Raw genomic sequence first — 25,933 nt, 5'->3', positions numbered from 1 at the left:
TCCCATGTCATATATCACTCCACTATTGTGAAGGCTTATCTGCACTGCATTCCACTCCTTCTTCTGCATGCTTTGCTATGCACTTCTGCCATTCCAACATCACCTCTCCCCCTGCATCTCCTTTCCTAGATCCATATTCAATGATTTGCTTCTCCTTCATAAATTCACATAGTCTCCACTGTCGATACACTCCATTCTCTCTCCCTACTTCTCTGAGCAACCTTTGTGTTCTGACCGGAAGCAGGAAGTTTCACCCTCAGTAGCATCCCTGTACGCTAATGAGTAGGGGAAGTTCCCAAGAGTCCTGAGTAAATTTCCCCTAGTCAGTATGAATACTGCCTCAGATCTCCATTGAAAAGAAATCACTGGCCTAATGGACTAACCTGCTCAACAACGAGTAAGTAAAATAAATAAATAATAGAAATAAAAATATATAATTTAATTTGATAAAATCAAATGCACTTTAACATGGATCCTGTAGTGGAGCACTTCTGCAGTGGCCTGTAAAAAAAACGAGACATCATATTGAGATCGACTAATCAAGTGCCAACTTTTATGCCATTCAACAGTAATAAGTGCTGCCACGGATATATGTGTATGTATGTGTGCATGTATGTGTTTTATATCTATATCTGTATCTAGTCTCTATCTATATATCTATATAGATCTATATATCTATATCTAAAATATATATATATATATATATATATATATATATATATATATATATATATATATATATATATATGGGTCCCTGTCAGTTAATCGAGTTTTCAGAAACTAGAACTCCATATGGTCTAGACCATATGATCGGGATTTTGAAAACTCAAAGCTTTTGAATGGAATTCATAGTACAGCGTGGATTGTAAAATTTACCCTTTTCCTTACTGTAGTGCAATCTCAGAGTTGGTATATATTATACATATATATATATATATATGTATATATATATATATATATATATATATATATATATATTATATGTGTGTATATATATATATATATATATATATATATATATATATATATATATTTTTTTTATATGTGTGTATGTATGTGTATATATATATATATATATATATATATATATATATATATATATATTATAATTTGCAGAGAGTAGATTTTTGTGGGATTTTTTTGATGCTCAAGTTTTCAGAAAATCGATCAGATGATCTCTACGATATTTTTTTTACAGATCATCTGACATAGACATATGTATATATATATATATATAGAGAGAGAGAGAGAGAGAGAGAGAGAATGTGTTACAGTTCAAAATATCTAATGCACATTTGGCTGAAAAGTAGAAAAGACTGGATGTAAAAAAGACTGAATGTGCAAATGACTAAATTCACAAATGACCGAATGCACTGAGAGGATGGATATCAAGGCAAAGAAAGATTCTTTTTTCTAACATTCTTTGCTAGCCTTCCTTACACCAGAGACATAAGGGTCCTAACACTGCATCCTGGCTGTTGATGACAGTGCGTTGTATAATTTCCTAAAGGGAATTAATCAATGAAATCACATGCGGGCCTTGAACCAGCACACATGGGGTACTTTGCCAGTAATCCTCATTGTCACATGAAAAGATATCTGGGTTGCATGAATTAATACTTTTGTAAGGTCATGAATATGAAAAGTAGGATGTCAAAAGCTTCATTTCTGAAATTTTCACACAAGGAAAAATATCCACAGACAATGATATTAAATAACATTAAGGCCTTGTTTCAGTTTCAATATGACAGGGCATCCTCCTTGATATAATCACTGATTGAGCTACAGATGTCAGCTTACACAAAAGGTTCAAGCGAACGGGTACTTTTTATTTGTAGCAACATGGCAGGACAGCATAAATTAAGACTTCAGCATCTCACAACCAACTGAATATAGCTTAGACTTTGCAATGCACTAGGCACTTTCTTAAAATGGCTGCACTGTACAGTACTCTACACAGGATACACAAGAATTTTAGCAGCTTTGTTCTATTTATCATCACACAGGAACAATATATTAGCTGTAGAGTTAGTACCCAGTTGTGTCCAGCTTATTTCTGCAAGTGTGAGGTTTATTAGGATTTGTTGTCATCCTGAACACATATTTTGTCATGAAGAATGGATTCTACTTGTGACATAAGTTGTTAAAAATAAATTGCAGCAGCAACTAGGCACAACTTAAAGTAATAAATGTTTATGGATGATATTAGCCATCACTTGTTTCTAGAATTGTTTTAGTGATGCAGATTGCCGTATTGTCAGCCTGAGTGGTTTACCTGCCTGAACAACTTTCTTGTTCAAGATTGTAGGCTGACACACATGTTTTATTCTGTAATTACAAAGCACAAAATTTAAACTAAAGACTTAGTGAAATAAATTTGGACACTCCATTTAAAAGACTTAACACAATCCATTTTGCTTGAGATATTTAGCTTCCATGTTGTGGATCATTCCTTTACAGTTTTAAGTTTGAGCACTGTTGGATGATGTTTATGTGAAAATGAAGCTGAAATGAATTTCTGTCTGTATTAAACATTGAGAAGAACACAAAGTATTAGTGCGACAGAATTAAAAAATGACTAATGCATACATAACTCAGATAGCAGGTGACATGACAGAACTCTCTGGAGTTTCAGTCAATGTTTTAGTGTAAGTCTGGTCATGTCAGGTCAGACTCATACAAGACTGGCTGATAGCACAATGCCATTTCACAAGAACTGTTTATAGAAATAAACCCACAAATTCTGCACAGAATGCGTTACTCATAGTGAGATGTGAGGCACCAAACCTCTTGTGAGATATTATTTGATTTAATGTGAAATCTGGCAAGACTTTTTGGTTATGGAGAAGATGATGAATCTCAAATATTAAGCTGAGAATCCAGATATAATCTCAATAAACAGGAGTGTTAACAAGAACATGTCAGTTTTCAAGGCCAAGAATTATACACATGACTGCTGTGGGAGAGTAGTGGGCAGATTGACTAGCTGTCTTAGTAATGGGATGATAGAAACATTCAGCCAAAATACATTCCTCATAGGCCTGCACTAAAACACATTAGCAAAAGGCAACAATTTGATGAATCCAGATGGGACTAAAAGAAATATATTAAATACCACTAGCTCAGCAAAACAGTTCAGAATGCAGACTTTTTTCAGCATGCTGTCTCTAAATTTGAGAAAAAAATTGATAGTAAATAAACAGTGACCTAAGTTGAAAAGTTCAATGAACTGGGTGCAACAGCAGAGGTTTTATATGGAGTTTGGTCTCATACCTCCATCATATGACTTTCTGGACTTTTACTCATGTCTTTTCAACACCGAACACCAAACCTCCTTGAAATGCATCATCCTTACCCTCAAGGCACAAAATTATGATTTGCGTTATACAAACGATTAAACCAGCAGCATTCATAACAAAATAATTTTACATAAACAGAAAGCTCAAAATTAAAACAAAAATTTTCAGTGGGATAAGCCCCTGTATAACCACATTGTGGGGGGATTTCACCCTTCCCACAATACATTAAACTGTGATGTAATTACAGCTGAGGGCAAAAGTTGTAGGAAGAAAGATGTCTTGCTTTGCAATCTTGGATAATTAATGGTATATTTCATTTTAAACATAAATAACATGGATATGACATGTATCGAGCAAACAAACACAAGAAATAAAATAAAACTCCTGAGCACTTAAAGGAAATTTTATTTGTAACCATTTCCTGAGACAACATGAAGCACACACCACAAACAAAGAAAATAAAATGCATAATAGTGTAAACTGTCTGTAGATTTTGTGTGTGTGTGTGTGTGTGTGTGTGTGTGTGTGTGTGTGTGTGTGTGTGTGTGTGTGTGTGTGTGTGTATATGCACACTAATGTGTGCATGCATGTGCAACTTTGGTATGTGTCATATGGAAAAAAGGCCCGATAATTTAGTTCCACTATGTACTTGCCCAGAAACTTTCTGGATGGTGGCAAGTGTTCATGTAGTTGCAACTATACAAGATACAACTTGACAGCATTGGACTGGAAAGGCAGTACTGATACGGAGACTAGAAAATACGTTTTTGATTTTTTTTTTTTTATTTATTTGCTGTCAGGGATTGGATGTCACATCATCATTCCTATCAAATATCACAAGACTGTCTAATGAATGATGGGTTTTATGAGAATAATTTCCATCCAGCACAACTTTTCTATCCTTTGAATGTATTTTATTCTAGCTTATTACTGACCACATTCCCTACATACATGTCTTTTCATGATATGGGCAAAACATTAACAAAAATTAAATGAGTAGATCAATATTGGATTACATGCTAAATAATGATGACCATCATTTACTCCTTCTGTCTTTTCTTCATCATGTGACCTACCAAATACTCCTTCCTCTCCCTGACTTGCTTCCACCAACATTTTGAGCCAGTGCAGTGTCATATTGCAGCCAGTGGGTTGTTTTACCTACTTACTCTCCATCCCAAGCACATGCCTAGTAGCATCCTAAGGCTGGGACATGCAGTGAAAAGAAGTGCTGAATCGCGTCTCACTTTTGTAAGGGGGACAGCCTGGCTGAACTGCCCCTCAGTTCTATAAGGGGAACAGCCTGGCTGAAATACTCTTCACTTCTGTAAGGGGGACAGCCTGGTTGAACTGCTCCTGACGTCTATAAGGGTTACAGACTGGTGGAAGCAATCCTCACTTCTGTAATGGAGACAGACTGGCTAAACCAATCCTCCCTTTTGTAAAGGGGACAGCTGGCTGAACCACTCCTCACTTCTGTAAGGGGGACAGCCTGGCTGAACAACTCCTCACTTTTGTAAGGGTGACGGCTGGGCTGAAATACTCCTCATTTCTGTAAGGGGGATGGCCTGCCTGAACCACTCCTCACTTCTGTAAGGTGGACAGCCTTTCTGAACTGCTCCTCATGTCTGTAAGTGGGACAGCCAGGTGGAACCAGTCCTAACTTCTGTAAGGGGGACAGCCTGGCTGAACCAATCTTCACTTCTGTAAAGGGGACAGCCTGGCTTAACCAGTCCTAACTTCTGTAAGAGGGAAAGCCTGGCTGAACCAGTCCTCACTTCTGTAAGGGGGACAGCCTGGCTGAACCAATCCTCACTTCTGTATGGGGAACAGCCTGGTTGAACCTCTCCTCGTGTCTGTAAGGGGGACAGCCTGTCTGAACTTATCCTCACTTCTGTAAGGGGGGCAGCCTGGCTGAACTGCTTCTCACTTTTGTAAGGGGTCAGATTTGCTGAACTGCTGCTCATTTCTGTAAAGGGGACAGCCTGGTTAAACTGCTCCTCAGTTCTGTAAGGGGACAGCCTTGGTGAGCCACTCCTCACTTCTGTAAGGGGGATAGCCTGGCTGAACCGCTTCCCACTTCTGTAAGGGGGACAGCCTGGCTGAACCGCTCCTCATGTCTGTAAGGGGGACAGCCTGGTGGAACCAATCCTCACTTCTGTAACGGAGACAGCCTGGCTGAACCAATCCTCACTTCTGTAAAGGGGACAGCCTGGGTGATCCAGTCCTCACTTCTGTAAAGAGGGCAGCCTGACTGAACTGCTCTTCTATAAGGGGAACAGCCTGGCTGAACAGCTCATCACTTCTGTAAGGGGTCAGATTTGCTGAACTGCTGCTCATTTCTGTAAAGGGGACAGCCTGGTTAAACTGCTCCTCAGTTCTGTAAGGGGACAGCCTTGGTGAGCCACTCCTCACTTCTGTAAGGGGGATAGCCTGGCTGAACCGCTTCCCACTTCTGTAAGGGGGACAGCCTGGCTGAATCGCTCCTCACTTCTGTAAGGGGAACAGCCTGGCTGAACTGCTCCTTATGTATGTAAGTGGGACAGCCTGGTGGAACCAATCCTCACTTCTGTAACGGAGACAGCCTGGCTGAACCAATCCTCACTTCTGTAAAGGGGACAGTCTGGCTGATCAAGTCCTCACTTATGTATGGGGAAAGCCTGGCTGAACCAGTCCTCACTTCTGTATGGGGACAGCCTGGCTGAACCAATCCTCACTTCTGTAAGGGGAACAGCCTGGCTGAACCACTCCTCATGTCTGTAAGGGGGCCAGCCTGTCTGAACTGCTCCTCGCTTCTGTAAGGGACAGCCTGGGTAATCCAATCCTCACTTCTGTAAAGGGGACAGCCTGGCTGAACTGCTCCTCACATCTCTAAGGGGGAGAGCCTGGCTGAACTGCTTCTCACTTCTGTAAGGGGGGCAGCCTGGCTGAACTGCTTCTCACTTTTGTATGGGGTCAGATTGGCTGAACTGCTGCTCATTTCTATAAGTGGGACACCCTGGCTGAACTACTCCTCAATTCTGTAAGGGGACAGTCTTGGTGAGCCGCTCCTCACTTCTGTAAGGGGGATAGCCTGGCTGAACAGCTTCTCACTTCTGTAAGAGGGACAGCCTGGCTGAATTGCTCCTCACGTCTGTAAAGGGACAGCATGGCTGAACCACTCCTCACTTCTGTAAGGGGGTCAGCCTGGCTGAACTAATCCTCACTTTTGTAAGGGGATCAGCCTAGCTGAACCACTCCTCTTGTCTGTAAGGGAGACAGCCTGGTGGAACCAGTCCTCACTTCTGTAAGGGGAACAGCCTGGTTGAACTGCTTCTCACTTCTGTAAGGGGGGCAGCCTGGCTGACCCACTCCTCACTTCTGTAAGGGGGGACAGCCTGGCTGAACTGCTCCTCACTTCTGTAAGGGGGGGCAGCCTGGCTGACCCACTCCTCACTTCTGTAAGGGGGGACAACCTAGTTGAACTGCTTCCTACTTCTGTAAGGGGGCAGCATGGCTGAACTGCTCCTCACTTCTGTAATGGGAGCAGCCTGGCTGACCCACTCCTCACTTCTGTAAGGGGGGACAACCTAGTTGAACTCCTTCTTACTTCTGTAAGGGGGCAGCATGGCTGAACTGCTCCTCACTTCTGTAATGGGGGCAGCCTGGCTGACCCACTCCTCACTTCTGTAAGGGGGGACAACCTAGTTGAACTGCTTCCTACTTCTGTAAGGGGGCAGTATGGCTGAACTGCTCCTCACTTCTGTAATGGGGGCAGCCTGGCTGACCCACTCCTCACTTCTATAAGGATGATAACCTGGCTAAACTGCTCCTTATGTCTGTAAGATGGATAGTTAGGCAGAACTGCTCTTCACTTCTGTAAGGGGGACAGCCTGCCAGAAACGCCCTTCACTTTTGTAAGGGGGACAGCCTGCCTGAACCACTCCTCACTTCTGTAACGGGGAACTGCCTGGCTGATCCAATCATCACTTCTGTAAGGGAGACAGCGTGGCTGAACTGATCCTCACTTCTGTAAGGGGGCAGCCTGGCTGAAACACTCCTCACTTTTGTAAGGGGGACAGCCTGCCTGAACCACTCCTCACGTCTATAAGGGGGAGAGCATGGCTGAACTGCTCCTCACATCTGTAAGGGAAATAGCCTGGCTGAATTAGTCCTCACTTCTGTAAGGGGGAAAGCCTGGCTGAACCAATCTTCACTTCTGTAAGGATCTAACCTTGGCATGACAGCCTGGCTGAACCACTCCTCGCTTCTGTATGGGGGACAGCCTGGCTGAACATCTCCTCACATCTGTAAGGGGGACAGCCTTTCTGAACCAGTTGTCACTTCTGTAAGGGGGACAGCCTGACTGAACTGTTTCTCCCTTCTGTAAGGGACAGCCTGGTTAAACCACTCTTCACTTCTGTAAGGGAGACAGCCTGGCTGAACCAATCCTCACTTCTGTAAGGGGGACAGCCTTGCTGAACCAGTCCTCACTTCTGTAAGAGGCTGGCCATAGCATGGCACCTGGCTGAATATCTCCTCACCTCTGTAAGGGGCTAGCCTCAGTATAACAGCCTGCCACGTTCAGACTGTACCACTACCATGCAGTTGTTTCTCCAGACCCACCAGTGAAGTTGAACTGTGTGAGTTTGCCCAGAGTGTGCTTGCTTCTCCACACCCATCATCCCAGCCTGTTCTTTCAAGGACACAATCCTGTCTTCAAATCTGAGTTGTCTGGGCTGTAGTCAGGGTTTTATCCATCTACACTTCTGGTGAGGGACAGATATGTCCATACCTAAAAAGAGTCCTGTAACAGCCTGTCTTTGCGATTTGAGTTTTCATTCTGCAAATTATTTTCTAACATTACCTCCACAATCCAGTAAAACAAAAAAACTTCCAGGGTAAAGTGCCCCTCCAAGAAACAAACTGCAAATGAATAAAAAACAACAAGAGGCACACCACAACAGTATATGCTAACCTTTTAATTCCACAAGTAAGCACTTTCACGTTCCTTCGGACGTTTCATCAGACTTTAAAATGCAGGGAAGATGGACTTCTTAAATAGTGACACAAAACCATTAAACCAATGAAATTGCTCTCTTAATTAAAACATTCATTAGTGTTTTAAAGGTACAAAGACAAAGCAATTAAAACTCTTCATTCATACTCCACATAAAATGTATGTGTAGTACATTCATACCCAGATAACTTCAAACTCTGCAACCAATAAACATACATTTGAAAAAATATATATTGAAAAAATATCTTTCTAAAAACACTTGTGTAAAAAATATGTATATATATGTATACACAAACATATATAACATTTCATTCTAAAAACTTTATTTTGTAGAATATATGTAGTTCTATAAAATGCATATGTATGTATATCATATGGGTGTCTCCTAATAATTAATCATTTCTCATGCTGTTGATGAGTCAAAGGGCGATCTGCTAAAAATGGTTTTAGAGAAACTCTCTCATTCAAACCATGACCCTTATCTGCCTGTAAGTTAATAATTCATCTACCTTTCTGCTTCTCTGTGAAGCTCTTACTTTTACCTAATCTCACTGTCCTGTGTGTCATTTCTAAAACCATAAATGTACATCTGTGACTAGTCCCTTGCTGTACCACATGTTTTGCCAAGGCATTCCTTTCATCCAACGTATTGATGGCATATAGATGTTCTCTAATTCTTTCTCTAAGTGTCCTATTGGTTTTACCCACATAGAAACTGTTGCATTCCTGACACACTGTTAAATACACTAAATCCCTAGACTTACAATCTGAATAATGATTAAAAGTATATACTTGTGCTGTATCTGGATGAGTAAAGGGGTTACAATTAGCTATATAAGCACACTGGTTGCAACTGCGACATGAGAAAGTACCCTTCCTTACTGAATCTACTTTCTGCTTACTATGTTTTTCATAACAAAGTAGCCTCTTAAGTGACGTTGCATTTTTATAGCACATCTTCGGTCTTTCTCCCACAATCTCTTTTATCTTTTCATCTAATAATAGGATATTACAATTCTTATTAATTACTTCTAAGACTTTCTTATTATTGTTAGTGTAAGGGGTCACTACTGTATGCACTTGAGCATGTGTTTTATTGTCTGGAGTTACTGGCATCTCTCTCTTACTTCTAATGTAAGGTTTTCCTGGTACTTTTCTATAAAAATGCAAAGTCACTTAAGAGACTACTTTGTTATGAAAAACATAATATGCAGAAAGTAGATTCAGTAAGGAAGGGTACTTTCTCATGTCGCAGTTGCAACCAGTGTGCTTATATAGCTAATTGTAACCCCTTTACTCATCCAGATACAGCACAAGTATATACTTTTAATCATTATTCAGATTGTAAGTCTAGGGATTTAGTGTATTTAACAGTGTGTCAGGAATGCAACAGTTTCTATGTGGGTAAAACCAATAGGACACTTAGAGAAAGAATTAGAGAACATCTATATGCCATCAATACGTTGGATGAAAGGAATGCCTTGGCAAAACATGTGGTACAGCAAGGGACTAGTCACAGATGTACATTTATGGTTTTAGAAATGACACACAGGACAGTGAGATTAGGTAAAAGTAAGAGCTTCACAGAGAAGCAGAAAGGTAGATGAATTATTAACTTACAGGCAGATAAGGGTCATGGTTTGAATGAGAGAGTTTCTCTAAAACCATTTTTAGCAGATCGCCCTTTGACTCATCAACAGCATGAGAAATGATTAATTATTAGGAGACACCCATATGATATACATACATATGCATTTTATAGAACTACATATATTCTACAAAATAAAGTTTTTAGAATGAAATGTTATATATGTTTGTGTATACATATATATACATATTTTTTACACAAGTGTTTTTAGAAAGATATTTTTTCAATATATATTTTTTCAAATGTATGTTCATTGGTTGCAGAGTTTGAAGTTATCTGGGTATGCATGTATTACACATACATTTTATGTGGAGTATGAATGAAGAGTTTTGATTGCTTTGTCTTTGTACCTTTAAAACAATAATGAATGTTTTAATTAAGAGAGCAATTTCATTGGTTTAATGGTTTTGTGTCACTATTTAAGAAGTCCATCTTCCCTGTATTTTAAAGTCTGATGAAGCGTGCGAAGGGACGTGAAAGCGCTTACTTGTGGAATTAAAATGTTAGCTTGTATTGTCGTGGTGTGCCTCTTTTTGTTTTTTTTTTGTTTGTTTTTTTATTCATTACCTCCACAATGTTCAGTTAAAGTTTGGGCAAGATGCCCATCTTTATTTTACTTAAAACAATGCTGTAACTGCAATAAAGTTCTGTTTCCTTTAGTTTGTTTTAAGTTTCTACAGTTAATGTGTGATGAACATGATGAAATCTTTCATTTATTTCAATGTATTTCTTCTTTATAGACATATACTCTGCTGAATAGTCAGGTGCACAGTTTGCAAACCTGAAATCATGTGTGAAGTTCATACATCATTGAGCTCTTTGTATACTCTGTGGAATACCAAGGTTCAAGCCATAGGAGATGTAGCCATACATATACCATTCATATATGCATACGACTAATATTAATGTAATGTTACGAATAGGGTTGTACATGCAAATTAGCAGTGTAACCATTTGCAGTCTAGAATATTTAGCTGACTTATTGCGGTAGCTTTATATAGTATGTACGTGTTTATAAATGTCACCATTAAACTTCTCTAAGCATACATGCCTGTCTTGATTTCCCAACTGCAGAAGATGTGAGGAAAATCACTACCCTCGCAAAAGACTGGATCCCCAATAAATCCTAAACGTCCCCCAGACCCAGATGATCAGAAAAAAGAGCAAGAAATAAATATCCATTAGCACTGCTCCAAATGTCAAATAATAAAGTGGTAAAAAAAAAATTTAAATACTTTCAACAAACCTGCATCCCTCTACACAAAAGCATGGCAAAAAAGTACAAAACTGTGTACTGCAGATAACTATGGGAAATACAAAAATACGTAAAACTGGAAAATGAATAAAAAGAATATGTGAGTGAGGGGTGATTTTATATATGTGTGGTATTATGGATCCCAAAGCCCTTCTCCTATGTTATATTTCTATAATTTTTAATATATAATGAATCACTAAATAAATGTGTATGCATGTGTGTTTGTGTGTGTATGTGTATGTGCATGTGTAGATATACATAGATATATGTGTGTGCATGTATATACTCATGCATACATACATATGTATGCATGAGCACATTGAGTATGCGTGTGTGTGTGTGTGTGATTATGTATGTGTATGTATGTATATATATATATATATATATATATATATATATATATGCATATATATATCTATATATATATATAGATATATATGGGTCTACCTGATTTACCCGAAAGCTTCAAACATGACAACGAGAACACCGACACCGGAAGATTGACAACGGAGAAGACCGACAGTTGAAAATCCCGACACAGAGAACACCGACATGTTAAGGTAAGTGTGCATTAGGGATGGACTTTAGGGTTAGGGGAGGATTAAGTGAGTTAGGGTTAGGGTGCGGGTAAGGTAAGTGTGTGATGGTGACAGACTTAAGGGTTAGGGGCAATTAAGTGAGTTAGAGTTAGGGTGCGGATAAGGTAAGTGTGCGATAGTGACGTACCTTTGGGTTAGGGTTTGGGTTAAGGTTAGTGCATAGATAGTTGTGTATGTAAGGTTTAGTGTAGGTTTGTAAGGTGTTTGTTGTGCTTGTGTTGTGTGTGTGTTTTTCAGAAAAGGTATTTGTTTTGTTGATTGTCGGGATTATGGTTTGTGGGGCATGTGAAGTGTCGTGTTTTTGAACTTTCGGTTTTGTGGTGTCGGTTATTTTGTTGTCGGTGTTTTGGCATGTCGGTGTTATCAGGTAAACCCATATGTATATATATATATATATATATATATATATATATATATATATATATATATAGATGTGTGTGTGTGTGTGTGTGTGTGTGTGTGTGTGTGTGTGTGCTTGTGTGTTTGCGTGCACAATACCTTTTATACCCAGACAGTAAAATTCCTTCCATTAAGCTTGTTGTGGGTTTAATTTACTTATTTTATTTATGTGTTTACCAAATGGGTGGGCTGATCTGTTTATCTTTTTCATCTCGAAGAGTACCCATAGTCAAAAGTAAGAGTATAAACTATAAATAAGCTACATATAGACAGAGTATATAGCATGCAGACGTTAAAACAGTATGTAGTATTAACACAGGTAGAATATGCTGAAGACAGTAATGGTAAAAAATAAAATAAATATGTAACTATATACAGTTTATACAATAAATATATAAATTTCAATTAATATGCAGTTATGAAATGAAATGTGCTAGTATATATTGGCTTATGATATTTGCCTACTCAACCAGTATAAATAAAGCTTGCCTACATGGCTGCTTTGCATAGGTGATCTCTCAGCATTAGCCAAAGTTACTTTACAGCATTATGTCAAAGATCTTTTCTTTGAATGCTACATGTGTTCAGCTAAGTGCAATTCAATGTCTACTTATCCTTGAAAGTGAATGGATATGTTTCATTCACCTAAACTGATAATTTGCATGCAATGTGTCTTTTCCCGAGATCAATAAACAGTGAGGTAAGGGAATTCCTCCTTTTCTTCACTGTTCTCTGGTCTAAGAGTTGGTATATTTAAAGTAGCAGATGGTATAAGCCACACACGAGTTTTTTTCCCCTGCAAAAATACTGTTTTAGGGCTTTTTAAATTGTCTTAACAGTTTGCAGTGGGCTCAATGAAACCCAAAAGTTTCAAGATTTTGTGTTTCACTTTACTAATTCTCGATGTAGTAGTGTGCATTGAAAGATTGATGTAGGACCTAGCTCTGTGTATATGTATATGTATATATATATATATATATATATATATATATATATATATATATATACATGTGTTTTAGACAGAATAGACACACATCACACGTGCACACACACATATATGTATTTATAGGTGAACTGATCAACAGAACTTTCAATAATTATGTTAATCAAAACTAGTAGAACACAAATAAACTGCTGCAATTCAAGATATAAAGAAAAGAACAACAAAATGCACTGTAAACTGCTTTTTCTGCTTGTTCTGCTTCCCCCACACCCCTATTAACTTTAATTTACTTATTTCATGACTACAAAAACAGTGGGGAAGTAACTAAACTCCAAAAATCACATCATTATATGACTGCTGCTAGAACCCTACACAATTTCAATAGACATGTGTGTGTCTGCTGTTCAACTAGTTATTGCGGACTAAAATGTATTGGGTGAACAGGCACATTGATGGAACTGCTGGAGATCATACGTACGTGTGTGTGAATGAATGTTTCAGAGTTGACAGTTCTGAAGTCTTTTCAGTCTTACTTTGGTATTTGCTGCTTTCTTAACTCACAATGAGTTGTAGTCGACTTAAATATTTGACTAAGATAAATCAAATGTACAACAAATTTATAGGGTCATGTGACTCTCAATAATTAAATTCAGTATATCTTTTATATATATATATATATATATATATATATATATATATCAGAGGATAGTGATCTAAAATGTAGTGTTTTCCATTAAGACTTTCCTGTTCACCAATATCTACAGAATGAAACGACAAGTTCTTTTTCATTTTTTTTTTCCAGGATCTATTCAGCTGGATCTGAACAAGATGCCCAAACCAGCTAAAACTGCAGAGAGATGCAGCTTAGAATCCTTAGATGAGGCCTTAACTGCTGATAAAACAGTGTCACTTTTTGAACAGAAGACAGTAAAGGGATGGTGGCCTTGCTCTGGTGAGCAAGATGGAAAACGAATAATAGCTGTAAGTAATTACTATTTTTATGACTCAACATCGTGTCTTGCAGATTCCATGCATGAGTTAAAGTATTAAGTTTTTTATTCTTAATAGATTAAGAATTACAGAGATTTTTTTACAGATTTACTCTATTATCAGCTAAAATTAAATGCTACATTTGCATTCAGTTACAACTTCACTAACATTTTATGATGACTAGGTGTGAACAGTCTAGCTCAAAGTCATCTGTCTTGCAATTGGATTGTCACATGCTGCCTTTCACTATCTGTGCAAGTTATGGTCGCATGCGTATGTTATTTGCATCATGACTTTGATTTTTTTTTTTTTTTTATGATTTGTTACTTTCCAAGATACGCTTCCTTTCCAGGATATTCAGGCTTATTAACACTGTCTACCAAAGACATAAAATGTCCCTTCATTTTTTGACAGTCTGGTGAGTCTGTGTTTCAGAAATATTGTTCTTGTTAGACATCATTTGATGCATCAGATTTCAGTTCCATAACTATACATATCGACTAGGTATGCTAATGCTCATAACAGATATGCCATCTTTTCAAACACCCAAAGTGGGACATTTTTAAACTATAAGCCACTCCAGTTTATGGGTATATCAGGATTTACCCTTGGTTGGTGTAGTTTGATCATGAGGGTGAAGCCTGAGAGACTAAGCAAAACTAACCATGGGTAAATCCTGATATACCCATGAACAAGAGTGGATTATTGCTGTTATACAATTACATTATTTACAAAACAAATTACTTTTCTTAAATATTGTATTTGTATAAGGGCACTTCAGTCTTCTTCCAGGTTGCCTTCCGTCTGCTGATGTACTGCCCTTGTGTGTAGGACTTATGTTCCCACACTTGCACAGTACATTAGTGCAGGAGAAGCTACAGAAAGAATAGAATATCCATTGCTTTTTTTTTAATTATTAAAAAAATAATCGAGATTTACAGAGGACAGTGCAAACATATAAGGACAATCAGGTAGGTTTCTGTTTGCTTAGTTTTGTAGAACATACGTGAGTTTTCTTATATTCTTTTCTGTCCCCTCAGCATATGCCAGTAGAAAGTCTGGCCGCTGAATGATACTTCAGTGACTGGACATTTTTAAGTTAGTATATGCTCAATTTACAACGGGCACAAGCTGTCCAATTAGCATGCTTGTTTTTGAATAGTAATGAGCCTTTATTGTATGGTTTATGTTAATGTGAAATTTTATAGGACAGATCATACCATTAAATAGTGCAAGGGTTGGAACTTCAATCTTTCTGCCAAAATAAACAAGTCACATTTGAGAATCTGATTTTCTTTTTCTGATGTTTCATGTAATAGTAAGCTGTTTCAGGCACGAGTAATTGTATTACGCAACTATTACAAGACAATTAGGAAATGTTTTTGTCCTAAACTCTCAGAACATTTACCATTTTCCAAGTTTTTTTTTCACTGGACACAACTGCTCACACAATGCCTGTCTTGGGTAAAGATGGGCAGGTGGTAAAACCGGCTCCCAAAGTAATAATGTATCCATGAATTTCCCTTTCCATTAGCCCTATTAGTGCCACATTTATAGCTAGTGGCATGATAATAGACATAATGGAATACAGCACTAAAAATTTACTGGTATGCAACTTCCAATCAAGTTTCAAATAATGACAAATAGTGGGATGTCATTTTTATTCATCAGCCCCAGCAGTGACCATTTTGTATGCTGACATGAAATATAAGAGTTACAGAGTAAAATTACATAGCAAATGCTATGAGTTTTGATCATATTTGCTGTTTTTATCAGTCAGAGTCACATGGCAGGGGTTAAGAGTATGCGGATTACCAGCTACAGAATTGCATTTTCTACAACTGATTTTGTTATCTTAATGAGGCAGGGACATTATCAGAGTTACCAGAGACCTGAAATTGGAGTTGCTTCTCCATCACTAATAGGACCAAGACCAGCAGGACTTAGTCAGCCTAGCACCTAAAGATTTCCCAGGCTACCTTAGCTCTTCCTTGTTCCCACAACAAAAGTCTAAGGTCTTATCATTGAATCTCTTTAGCTCTTTGTTGAAGTTAAGTTGTACTGAGAGAGACAGCGACAGGTTAGTGATGCTCTTTTCAGCTATTGTTGACAGTGGTTTTCCATTTGTATTCAGCTTTGAACATACTAGTTTCAAATCTTCATTGAGATCAGATTATTCTTTTTTTTCTTTTCTTTTGTTATTCATTAGTCTATCATGAAGTATAGTTAGGCATTAGAATTCCATCCACATCTGTCTTCTTGGCACCATTTTGTGCAGCTTTTTTTTTTTAATTCTGCTCTTAGTGTAGTGTAGGTTGTTCACTGTGCTAGGACAGAAAAGAACCAAAACTCTCAGTCCTTCATGACGTAAGTGTAGGGCCAAATTCCCATGATGCGTTAAACACACTAAATGTATCAAATGTAAGTCAGGAGCATTTTACTTAAAAGTGCCAGAGTTGTGCATACTTCAAGGCCTCTACCTTAAAGGAAAGAAAAAAATGGCTTGGTGTTAGAAAAACACAAGGCTACCCCATTGCTGAATATTCCTTGGAAGTCTAACTACCAGTCCTCTGAACATCTCAAGAGAAAGTTAAATGCTGAAAAATTGTTTTTGTGTTATTAGGAAGGTACAGTCTGCTGGCGTTTCCATTTCTACTAAACTTGTTTTGCTCCACCTAAATCCAAGCACATGGAAGGAGTTGCTCCCATGAAAGGAACCTTGTCTGCATGCTGAAAGTATTTTGCCCATTTTATCTGAGCTTAAACTTTACTCTCACTTCTCCCCTTCCCTCATTTTCAGCATCTGTAAGGTCCCATACATTTGTGTTCGTCCTGATGGGTTATAACAGAATGTGGCAAATATTTGTAGCATAAAGTAGATGTGGTCCTGTGTTTTGACTCATTATCTTCCAGGAGTCAACACCATCTTCTCTGAAAAATAATTCTGATCTTGGGCATGACCTTTCTTCATTGGGTTCACTTTGAGTCCCACTTCCTTTGAGGTCTTCAGTCTGCCTGTCTTCATTGGTATTAATCTCAATGGCCCAGTCATATTCAGAACCCTCAAACTCAACGGCTCCATTGTCAAACTTGTCATTAGCATTGATGTTTCTGACTTCATTTCTCTCGGGGCTAGTGATTCCATCAACAGTAGGGGTTGTCTGACCTGGCAGGGCTGTCCTTCCCTTCTGAGACTGAGTATCTAGTTCCTAGAGTTAGCCTTGAGACTTCTTAGGACACCTACCTTGACCAGGGGAATATGGCTACTTCAACCTGTACAGTCAGCATCAGTAGTCTTAAGGATGGTCAACTGTCTTGACTTCAGAGTTGGGTCATATGTCAGCTGGCATCGATCTTTCAGGTTTGGCAGCCTCATCCTTTGGTTTGGTGCCATTGCTGTTTCCATATTTAATGAATTAAGCTTCTTTGTATAAAATGCTCCCTACAACAATTCAAGTTATGACCCAGTGACCTCCTTTACTGCTGTTATTGCCAGCCAACCTCAAGGCCAGAGGGCAAGTAGGCAATGGAGTCTCTGCAGGATGTAGTGCTTTTCCTGGCTACGTGCCTTTCCCCTACTTAATTATCCCTTCTAAAGTCTGGGGTTAAGCTTAAGTGCAAGAAGAAGCACTGAGACTCTCCTGGCAAGTGCCCCTTCACAGTCATGGACTGTGACTAGACGGTGGAATTTCCCACCCTTCCACCTGCTGAATCCAATTTATGGATCTACAGGAACTTATTTGGGCAAAAGTAAAACATCTCCAGGACAGGTCTATATTATGAGATCGAAACCTTAGGTAGTCGAATACCTAAAGGTCGATCTCTAAATATCGAAATGTAAAAATCGCAAACAGCCGTTTCCATGCAGGGAAACAATGTCATTGGACAAACTAAAAAAAAAAGTTTTAAACAGAAATCAAGTGGGGGGCTTCACCCCCACACAGCCCCCAATGTAGGGGGCTATGCCCCCCACCCCCAAACTAAATATACCAACTCTGAGATTGCTCTACATTGTAAAAAGGGCAAAATCTGCATAATGGCCAAACAACTTGTTTCCCTGTGTGGAAACGGCCGTTCGCAATTTTTACATTTCAGTATTTAGTGATCGGCCTTTAGGTATTCGACTACCTAAGGTTTCGATCTCGTGATATAGACCCCTCCAGGACTCCCCTTCTAAGTCAGATTGCATCCTTGCCAAAGCCTTTCAGTCCTCCAGTTCATCCTCTTGGGTGGCTACCTAGTTGATCAAATGTTTCAGCTGGTCACTAAAATGCATAGAAGAAACAATACATGGTGGTACCTAAATTAAAGAGGACAGGCCAAATCCTTCACCCTTCAAATGACAGTCCTAGCTGGTTACAGACCCATTTGATAGAGTCTAGAATTATTTTGGCCATTGTTTAGAAAGCTCTCGAACATGATGTAAGATGGTCCATCCTCCTAATAAAGAGTTATGCATAATAGTCAGACTAGGAAAGTTTGTATTTTCATCAAAGGTGCAGCCAAGTATTTTGGTGCCTATTGCCTCCCCCTAATCTGCCGTCCCAAACTCTTTAATTTGAAGTGCCAAAAAGATACTCTCCTCAGGACTGGAAGAGCAAAAAAAAAAAGTTCTTCATCCCTCACTAAGCACTACAGGGCTTCAGTTCTGTGGGGGTGGGGGGTTGACATTCCCTTCTCTTCTTTTAAACTGAAGCAACTGCTTGTTACTTTTGTAGAAAACAGCTGCTACACTCTATAAATGGAGCATTAAAGTGCTTCATTTCTGAAGTCTGGAGACTAGACATTATGAAAAATAAAACTCTTCTTCCATTTAAACTGTAGCACACTATAGCAAGTAGCTGCCAGAGATTATGCCATACATGGAGTGGTAAAGCAGTTCAGTTCAGACTGCAAATGCCATAGCGGCATTTCACAGAATATCAGAAAGAAGCTGTGGATTGTTCAACCTAACAATGTTCAGTGCAGCTGCTACCTTCCCTCCACCCTTGCTGTGGTACTGGTTTTCATCCTCCACCTTCATCCTGAGGGTGATAAACTACATAGTGCACATGCTTCATATTCCAGAGTGAGTTAACTGATGAAATTGCTTGCACTCGGGAAGGTGTTCTAGACTATGTCTTGAATACCAAATTCCAGTCTCAGCTATCAATCCTTAGTTTCATGGCTAATTAGACCATACACCTTGAATGCAGAACTATGGATGGCTGAGCAAGGATGTCATACACGAGACTGGCAGTTTGTCACCATGCCTCACTCTACCCAACTAGTTTGATGTAAATACTAAGGCCAATTTCATGAATGCCTGTTTGGCAAAACCTTACTGTTGGACCCAGCAGTAAGCACAAAATTAGAGAAACAGGAGAGTGGGGGGTAATACTCTCCATTGCTGAAGTCATGTTCCCAGCTCATGAACATTCATTGTGTCAGAATCAGCAGAGCTTGTATAAGCTTTCAACAACCCAACATAACAACTTTTGAAGTTTTCGCAGATGTTCTAGTGGCTGTAGCAGCTCCAATAAGGGTTGACTTCCTAGAGAAGTTTTTTGAGCAACTAGTGGTGCCATAGTCTTTCTTTGGGAGGACAGCAGTCTACTTGATACTTTTCCTGAGTGCTTCACTCTGGTGGCAGTCATGAGTCATTTATCCTTCCATCTGTCTGTATAGCAGACCATCACATGTGGATCAGGAACTTACTGTCCAGATGCTATTGCATTCCCTTCATGACTATCTACAAACCAAAGTCTGCCCCTCTCCTGAATACCCCACCTCATCAGAAGACAATCTAAAGACTAGAGGTACACAGCCTCCTCTTAAGAAAGGCATTCAAGAGGTCCAGCCAAGCCAGAAATGGCTAGGGTTTCACTCAAAGCTCTTTTTGGTAAAGAAGACAAAGGACCTCAGGCCCATTTTTGACTTAATCAGCCAAAATCAACACTTTCGCAGTAGCCCTTTCACAGGGTAATGTGTCTGTCTGTCATTCCCTGACTGTCTAAAGGAGACAATACGCTATAAGGGAACTCAAAGACGTGTTTCAGCACATCAAAAATCCCATGGAGTTCAAGGGGTTGCTCTGCTTCCAAACCAATCCATCCAATGTTGTTGAGTCATGCCCAACTCCTGTACTGATGCCATGAATGTCAGACACAATCCACAGAGTATACTTGACAAGATTCACAGGTAATACACACGCGTGTGCATATTCGCTCACACACATACACAGCTGTGAACAGTTCACAGTTGCAAATCCATCTAGCATATCATGTATTTGTGATGTGGGAGGAAATAAGATCAGCCAGGGGAAAACCTGTGCAAACACAGGGAGGTCATGCAGACTTCTCACAGAAGACACCTCAGCAAAGAACCAAACCTTAGAACCTCTTGATGTGATGTGGCAATGCTACTTACTCTGCCACTCTGCTGTTCTCATTTTCCAGTAAGGACCAGTTTCTCTCTGTTCTTTGAACACTAAAATTTATCTCAGCACAGCTCCTATGGTGTTCACCAAATGCTTGTTGGTAGATGTGATTATGTGAGGTAGTGCCAGCTATGCCAGAGAGAGTAGGGCAGTGCATGTGCAACATATACCAGCCTAGCTAGCTGGAGTTTTGTGAAGAAGTATAGGTCATTTGAATATCAAACTGATTTGTACAGATGCTTCTGTTAAAAATGTATCTGTAAAACTGCTTGTATTAAAATGTAACAACAGTGGGTCCTGCTGGACAGAAAATAAATATACATGCATGTCAGGCTCTAGTGTTGTAATGGCTGGAATGTATATATTTTAACAGAGGATACTGGAATGGAAGAGGTTAAGCTCAGCCTAGCTAACATTCACTATTGTCGTATTTATTTTTTATTAAATATACCTAAACCTTTCATTCTGGCTGGTCTTTTAGAAAATATGTTAATCTTTGAGAGCACTTGCATTTATTTAGTGACACCGTGGCTTCATGTTCCTGAAAGTCTTGCTGCTTGGAAATTCTACCATTTGTATAAGTACTAATTTTACTAAGTATAATTGGGTACCCTGGTAAGAGGCTTTGAGTAGCTGGCTTTGAGGTGTTCTGGTGGCAATATCTTCCTTATAGTCTAGTAGGAGGTGGCATAGTGGGTAAATCTGTGCCAGCCTTTCCCAGGTGTGTGTGTGTCTGTGTGTGTGTGTGTGTGTGTGTGTGTGTGTGTGTGTGTGTGTGTGTGTGTGTGTGTGTGTGTGTGTGTGTGTGTGTGTGTGTGTGTGTAAATCATATCTTAGTGTGTGTGTGTCAGCTACTTGGAACAGGGACACAGAGCACTCATTTCACACAGAGGGTGGTGGAGAACAACTCTGAGGTGATCAATGTGGAGTCTTATTTGGGGCCTGGAGAGGAAGTCCAGCCCCAGGGCTGGAGTGTGCATTCCCTGTGTGCTCTTAAGGGAAATTGTGCTCGGTGCAGAAAGTTGCATCTGAAAATACTGTGTGTGTCTATTCTTTTCCCAGAGAACATTCCTCACCAGTGTCAGTGGTGAGGCTTGAGGCTTCTTGATCACTGGCCCAGAGGAGGGACATCACAGTATAAACAATGTCTTTGTGGCTGCAAGGCTCCAGGGGTTTTTCTTAACTGGATAACTGGCTTCTAGGAGCTCCAACTATGAACAGTCTGTCTCCACTGATTCAGTTATCAGCTGCTTCTGTCCATGGGCATAACAGTGAACCTTACAAAATCTTAGTTGATGGTCCCGCAGTCCTTCACCTTCGCATGGTGTGCTGTAGGAGGAGACCTTGCTTGCCAGAATTTCCTTCTATCTAACAAGATTCTGGCCATGTAATCCACTATTCTTTAGCAGGTTTAGAGTGATTCTATTCTGGCAGCAAAATACCTTTGAGCTCCAGGCCTCATGATATCCACTGTGTTCATGATAACATGACAAATTCCACATGAGAGTCCTTCAATGGATACTCAACGTATAGTGCAGACAGCTTTTAGATCATTTGAGTAATCAAGGTAGCATGTCAAGGAAGCATAAAGAACATTATGAATGGTGGCCTTGCAAGTATAATCCCCCTCTCTATGGGTAAACTCTTCAAATTCCCCATCCCCTTTCTGATGGTGACCATGGATGCTTCTGTTGGTGGGTTGGGAGCATTATTTGGATGAAATGATTTATAGCACATGGTCAGCCTATGAAACCAATCAGTACATCAACATTCTGGAGATTATTTCTACCCTTTTCACCTTTCATGGACTCCAAGATTCCCTTCCACTGGTGCAGTTGCTACACCAACAAGATGGCTGTGATTTGGTATAAAAACAAGCAGGGGAACTTATCCATATCCCCTTTGTCAAAAGGCTGTTAGTGTATGGGAATGTGCCTTTGCTTCTGATAGCTTTTCACTGCCTTACACATCTTGGGACAAACCATTTCTCTAGTGGAATGGCTCAGACACTGCGTATCGATTCCTAAGTAGTGACCTGTCAGTCAGTCAGTCAGCACAGAGCCACTTCTGTCACAGAGTAAAGTCTTACTGCAGCCTGTTTATGTCCTCAACCAATAAGAAGTGCAGCTAATGTTTTTTGTTTTATTTCACCCTCAGGAAGATGCCCAGACAGGCACTTATCGGTTCATAGGTTTTTAGGTAAGTAGTAGTGTAGCTGCCTTTGTGGGACATTTTAAGCCTAGCCAGTTTCCCTTTTTTGTGCTCAAAATAATCTAACCCATTTGGTTATATTTTGGCCTTATACATCCCATGGTTGATAATTAGATATTACCCCTAATGCAAATAACTGGGATCATACCATAGATAATTTGAGGGGACCCATGCAAGGGCTAAAGCATTTAGGAGCTGCCTTTATCCATTAGTAGTAGAGAAATCCAGGAATAACACCTGGTTCTCCTTTATGCTTTTTCCCAGTTTTCCCTTATCCTCAGTTTCCTGGAGATGGTTCAGAGTTGTATAGGCAAAATGATCCTCATAGCCCCTTTTTGGCCCCGACAAGTTTAGTTTCTCCCTGCTCTGATCTCTACCCTTGGACAGATCTCTCCATTTGAAGCTTTTCAGGAGTCATCTGTTTTACCCACCTGGCAAGCCTTTCCCAGACGTTCACTCTTTCATACTAATTGCTTTGTTTTTCTTGTTCTCATAGATTCAATGATACTTACTATGCTCTTTATCTTTGAGGATATTTAGAAGCCTACACTCCCATTAGTTTTGTAGCACTTACATTTTAAGAACAAATAACTCAGGTGGTCATAACATTTACTTGTTGTCCCTATCCATAAGGGACAGGGGTGATAAACCGTGGGTGAAACTGCACTGATTATGTTTTAATAGTTTGAGGAATGCTTTGCTTTATGTGGAAAGACAATTCAAAAGAATTAGTACCTGTCCCTCCAACACATTCTATTTATGTTGCAAAAGAGATTTAGATCTCTTGAAAAGATGTTTTACCCCCATTGGACTTGCAAATATGCAGTATGTGTGACAGGAGATGGTCTGTCGAGCCTCTGTACTTACAGAGATTCCCCCTTTAAAGTCTTTCATACAGCGCATCTGCTATTACTTTCTTAAATCTGTTCTGTAATATTGTCATGAACTACTTAGAATCTACAGTACTTAATGTCAACAGCCTCCAATTTCTTATGTTTTATTTTTCCCCTTGTTTAAAAATAGACCTGTTTATGTTTGTCTCTGTCTGTTATTTCCTGATCAAACTACTTATTCATAAATTCCAATTTGCTCATCCGCTAACTAGACTGCATGATGGTGGAATAGGGACAAGGCTTTGGGATAGCCTGCATTGCTTTTTTAAGACTTTACTTTTATTAGTAAGAAAGCATTGTGGGGATTTGAGTTGTGTCAAATATTTTGACAGATACATACTGAAAGAGGCATTATACTCAATGATCAGCCTGATGAGTATGGAATTCAGTAAGATGACCCCATCCATGGGAATGGATGCTATACCCATAGTAATATCCTGTGCAATGAAAAGGGCTTTATTACAATAGTAGATACATGGTGATTGACGCACCATTCATTGTCTACATAATAGTTTCCCAGGTCCCTAATTACTGGATCAATTTTCATGGATGTGTTTTTAATGTGATAGTTAAAAGAGATGCCTTGCTTGCTGAAGGATACTGTAATACATTTTTTTGCCATTTAGAATTATGTCATGGGTTTGGTACCATATATTTGTTTGGGAAAGGCCATCTTGGAGGACCCTGGTGACTTTTAGATAGTATATGATGGCACCAAGCTTTCAACTTACCTGCCAAGTTGGTCAGCCATAAACCTTTAACATTAGTTTTGACCTCTGAGAAGTAAATCCCAAAGAGGAGTGGTCCAAGGACTGAACCCTGAAGTACACCACTAGAGAGAAGCCGGTTAAAGGAGGTAGAACCCCCCCCCCCAACATAATTTCCTGTGTTCTATTTGTGAGTTAGTTTGCTATTCAGTGAGTTGCATAGGGATTTATTTATTTATTTTATTTTTTATTTAACATTTGTTTACTGGGAAAGTCCGACTTGGAACTAAGCCAATTTTCAGCGGCTGCCCGGGGAGAAACACTCCCTAACACTAAACATTTAACTGAGTGAGTTTCTCAGCTATGCTTGAATGGGGGATAGTATCACCCATCTTTGTGAGGTCTAGATATGCAATGTGTACTGATTTTTCCCACATCTGTTAGTTTACTAGTGTTCTTGAAGAAGTCGACCAGATTAAGCAGGCATGATCTGTCCTTGACAAAACAAACCAGACTTCTTCAAGTTAAGAATGTGTTCATAGGTAAATACTAGGCTATCAGTCTGCAGACTACTACAAGCCTAGCCAATAAACAGAAGCCAGAATCATGCCATGCACCTTGTATCTGTGAAGTATAGAGCTAAACCATTATCCAACCCCATCACACACTTGTTGTATGTTGCCTTTGTCCTTATTTATTAATTCCATAATGATCCTTTCCATAGCCTTATGAATGAGGCTATTTGGGCTTATTGGTCTGTAATTACCTAGGTCCATTGATGCCTTACCTGTATGCAGGTGTGTGATTGTTGTGGTCTTCCATTTGTCTGGCATATATTCTGTTTGGAGGCTAATATTAAATAGCCTGTGTAAGAGGTTTGAGAGGTCCTGTTTCAGACTGTCTAGTAGGCAGCTGGGAATGTTAATTGGACCCATAGAACCCATAGAATCCATAGAAGCAGTGTTCTTGGTTTTGGATGGTGCTTTGAGGATTTTTTTTCTGGAAGATTTGTGGGGGGAGGGGGGATGCCAGTATGTGTTTTTGGGACTGTAAGGGATGAAGGGTGAAGTTGGAGCTAAATGTATCCACTAGTCAACTGGCTATACTCTGTTTGTGCATATGTGATATTGAGTACTATTAGGTCTGCCCAGTTTTGAGCATTGCTTCTGAGGTTTATAGCATAGTTAAAGAATGCTTTATGATTGCTTTTTGCCAGGTTGGTTATTTACTTCATATCTGGCTTTGGTTGATGTGATCAGTGATTGGAGTTCCCAGTTAAGCTTAGCAAGAGAGTTTTTAGCATTTGAAAAGTTATATTTGTTTGTACATGCAATGTGTTTTTAGTTTTCCTCTTTGTATTTGGATTCCACTGGGCGAAGTTATTTTTGAATTTGGTGTGGCATTTACTGTGGAGGGGGGCATGTGCATCTGTGCAACTACTTACATATGCTTGAGGTCAAGATTTTGTTCATAGGTAAATACCAGAGGGGTCATCAGGGCAGAATGGAAGGTTGAATTTAGCCAGATTATCACTCAGTTTTAGTAGATTAGGTTTAGCACAGTCTTTGAATA

General features: G+C 39.4%; 1 protein-coding gene across 5 annotated transcripts in view; it reads left to right on the top strand.

Moving 5' to 3' along the window:
• DYSF (dysferlin) overlaps positions 1–25,933 on the top strand; it is a 3,914,743-nt gene that overhangs the window by 3,732,311 nt on the left and 156,499 nt on the right. For all 5 annotated transcript variants that reach the window (XM_044064060.1, XM_044064063.1, XM_044064061.1 and 2 more), the window contains one exon: positions 13,945–14,123. In XM_044064060.1, the coding sequence (XP_043919995.1) occupies positions 13,945–14,123 (179 nt within the window). The remainder of the gene's footprint in view (positions 1–13,944; positions 14,124–25,933) is intronic.

The sequence above is a fragment of the Protopterus annectens genome, chromosome 2.part2 (genome assembly GCF_019279795.1).
Source record: "Protopterus annectens isolate FY-2018-M chromosome 2.part2, PAN1.0, whole genome shotgun sequence".
NCBI classification, from domain to species: domain Eukaryota; kingdom Metazoa; phylum Chordata; order Ceratodontiformes; family Protopteridae; genus Protopterus; species Protopterus annectens.
Note: the sequence above shows the minus strand (reverse complement) of the source record. Positions and strands in the feature narration are given on the sequence as shown.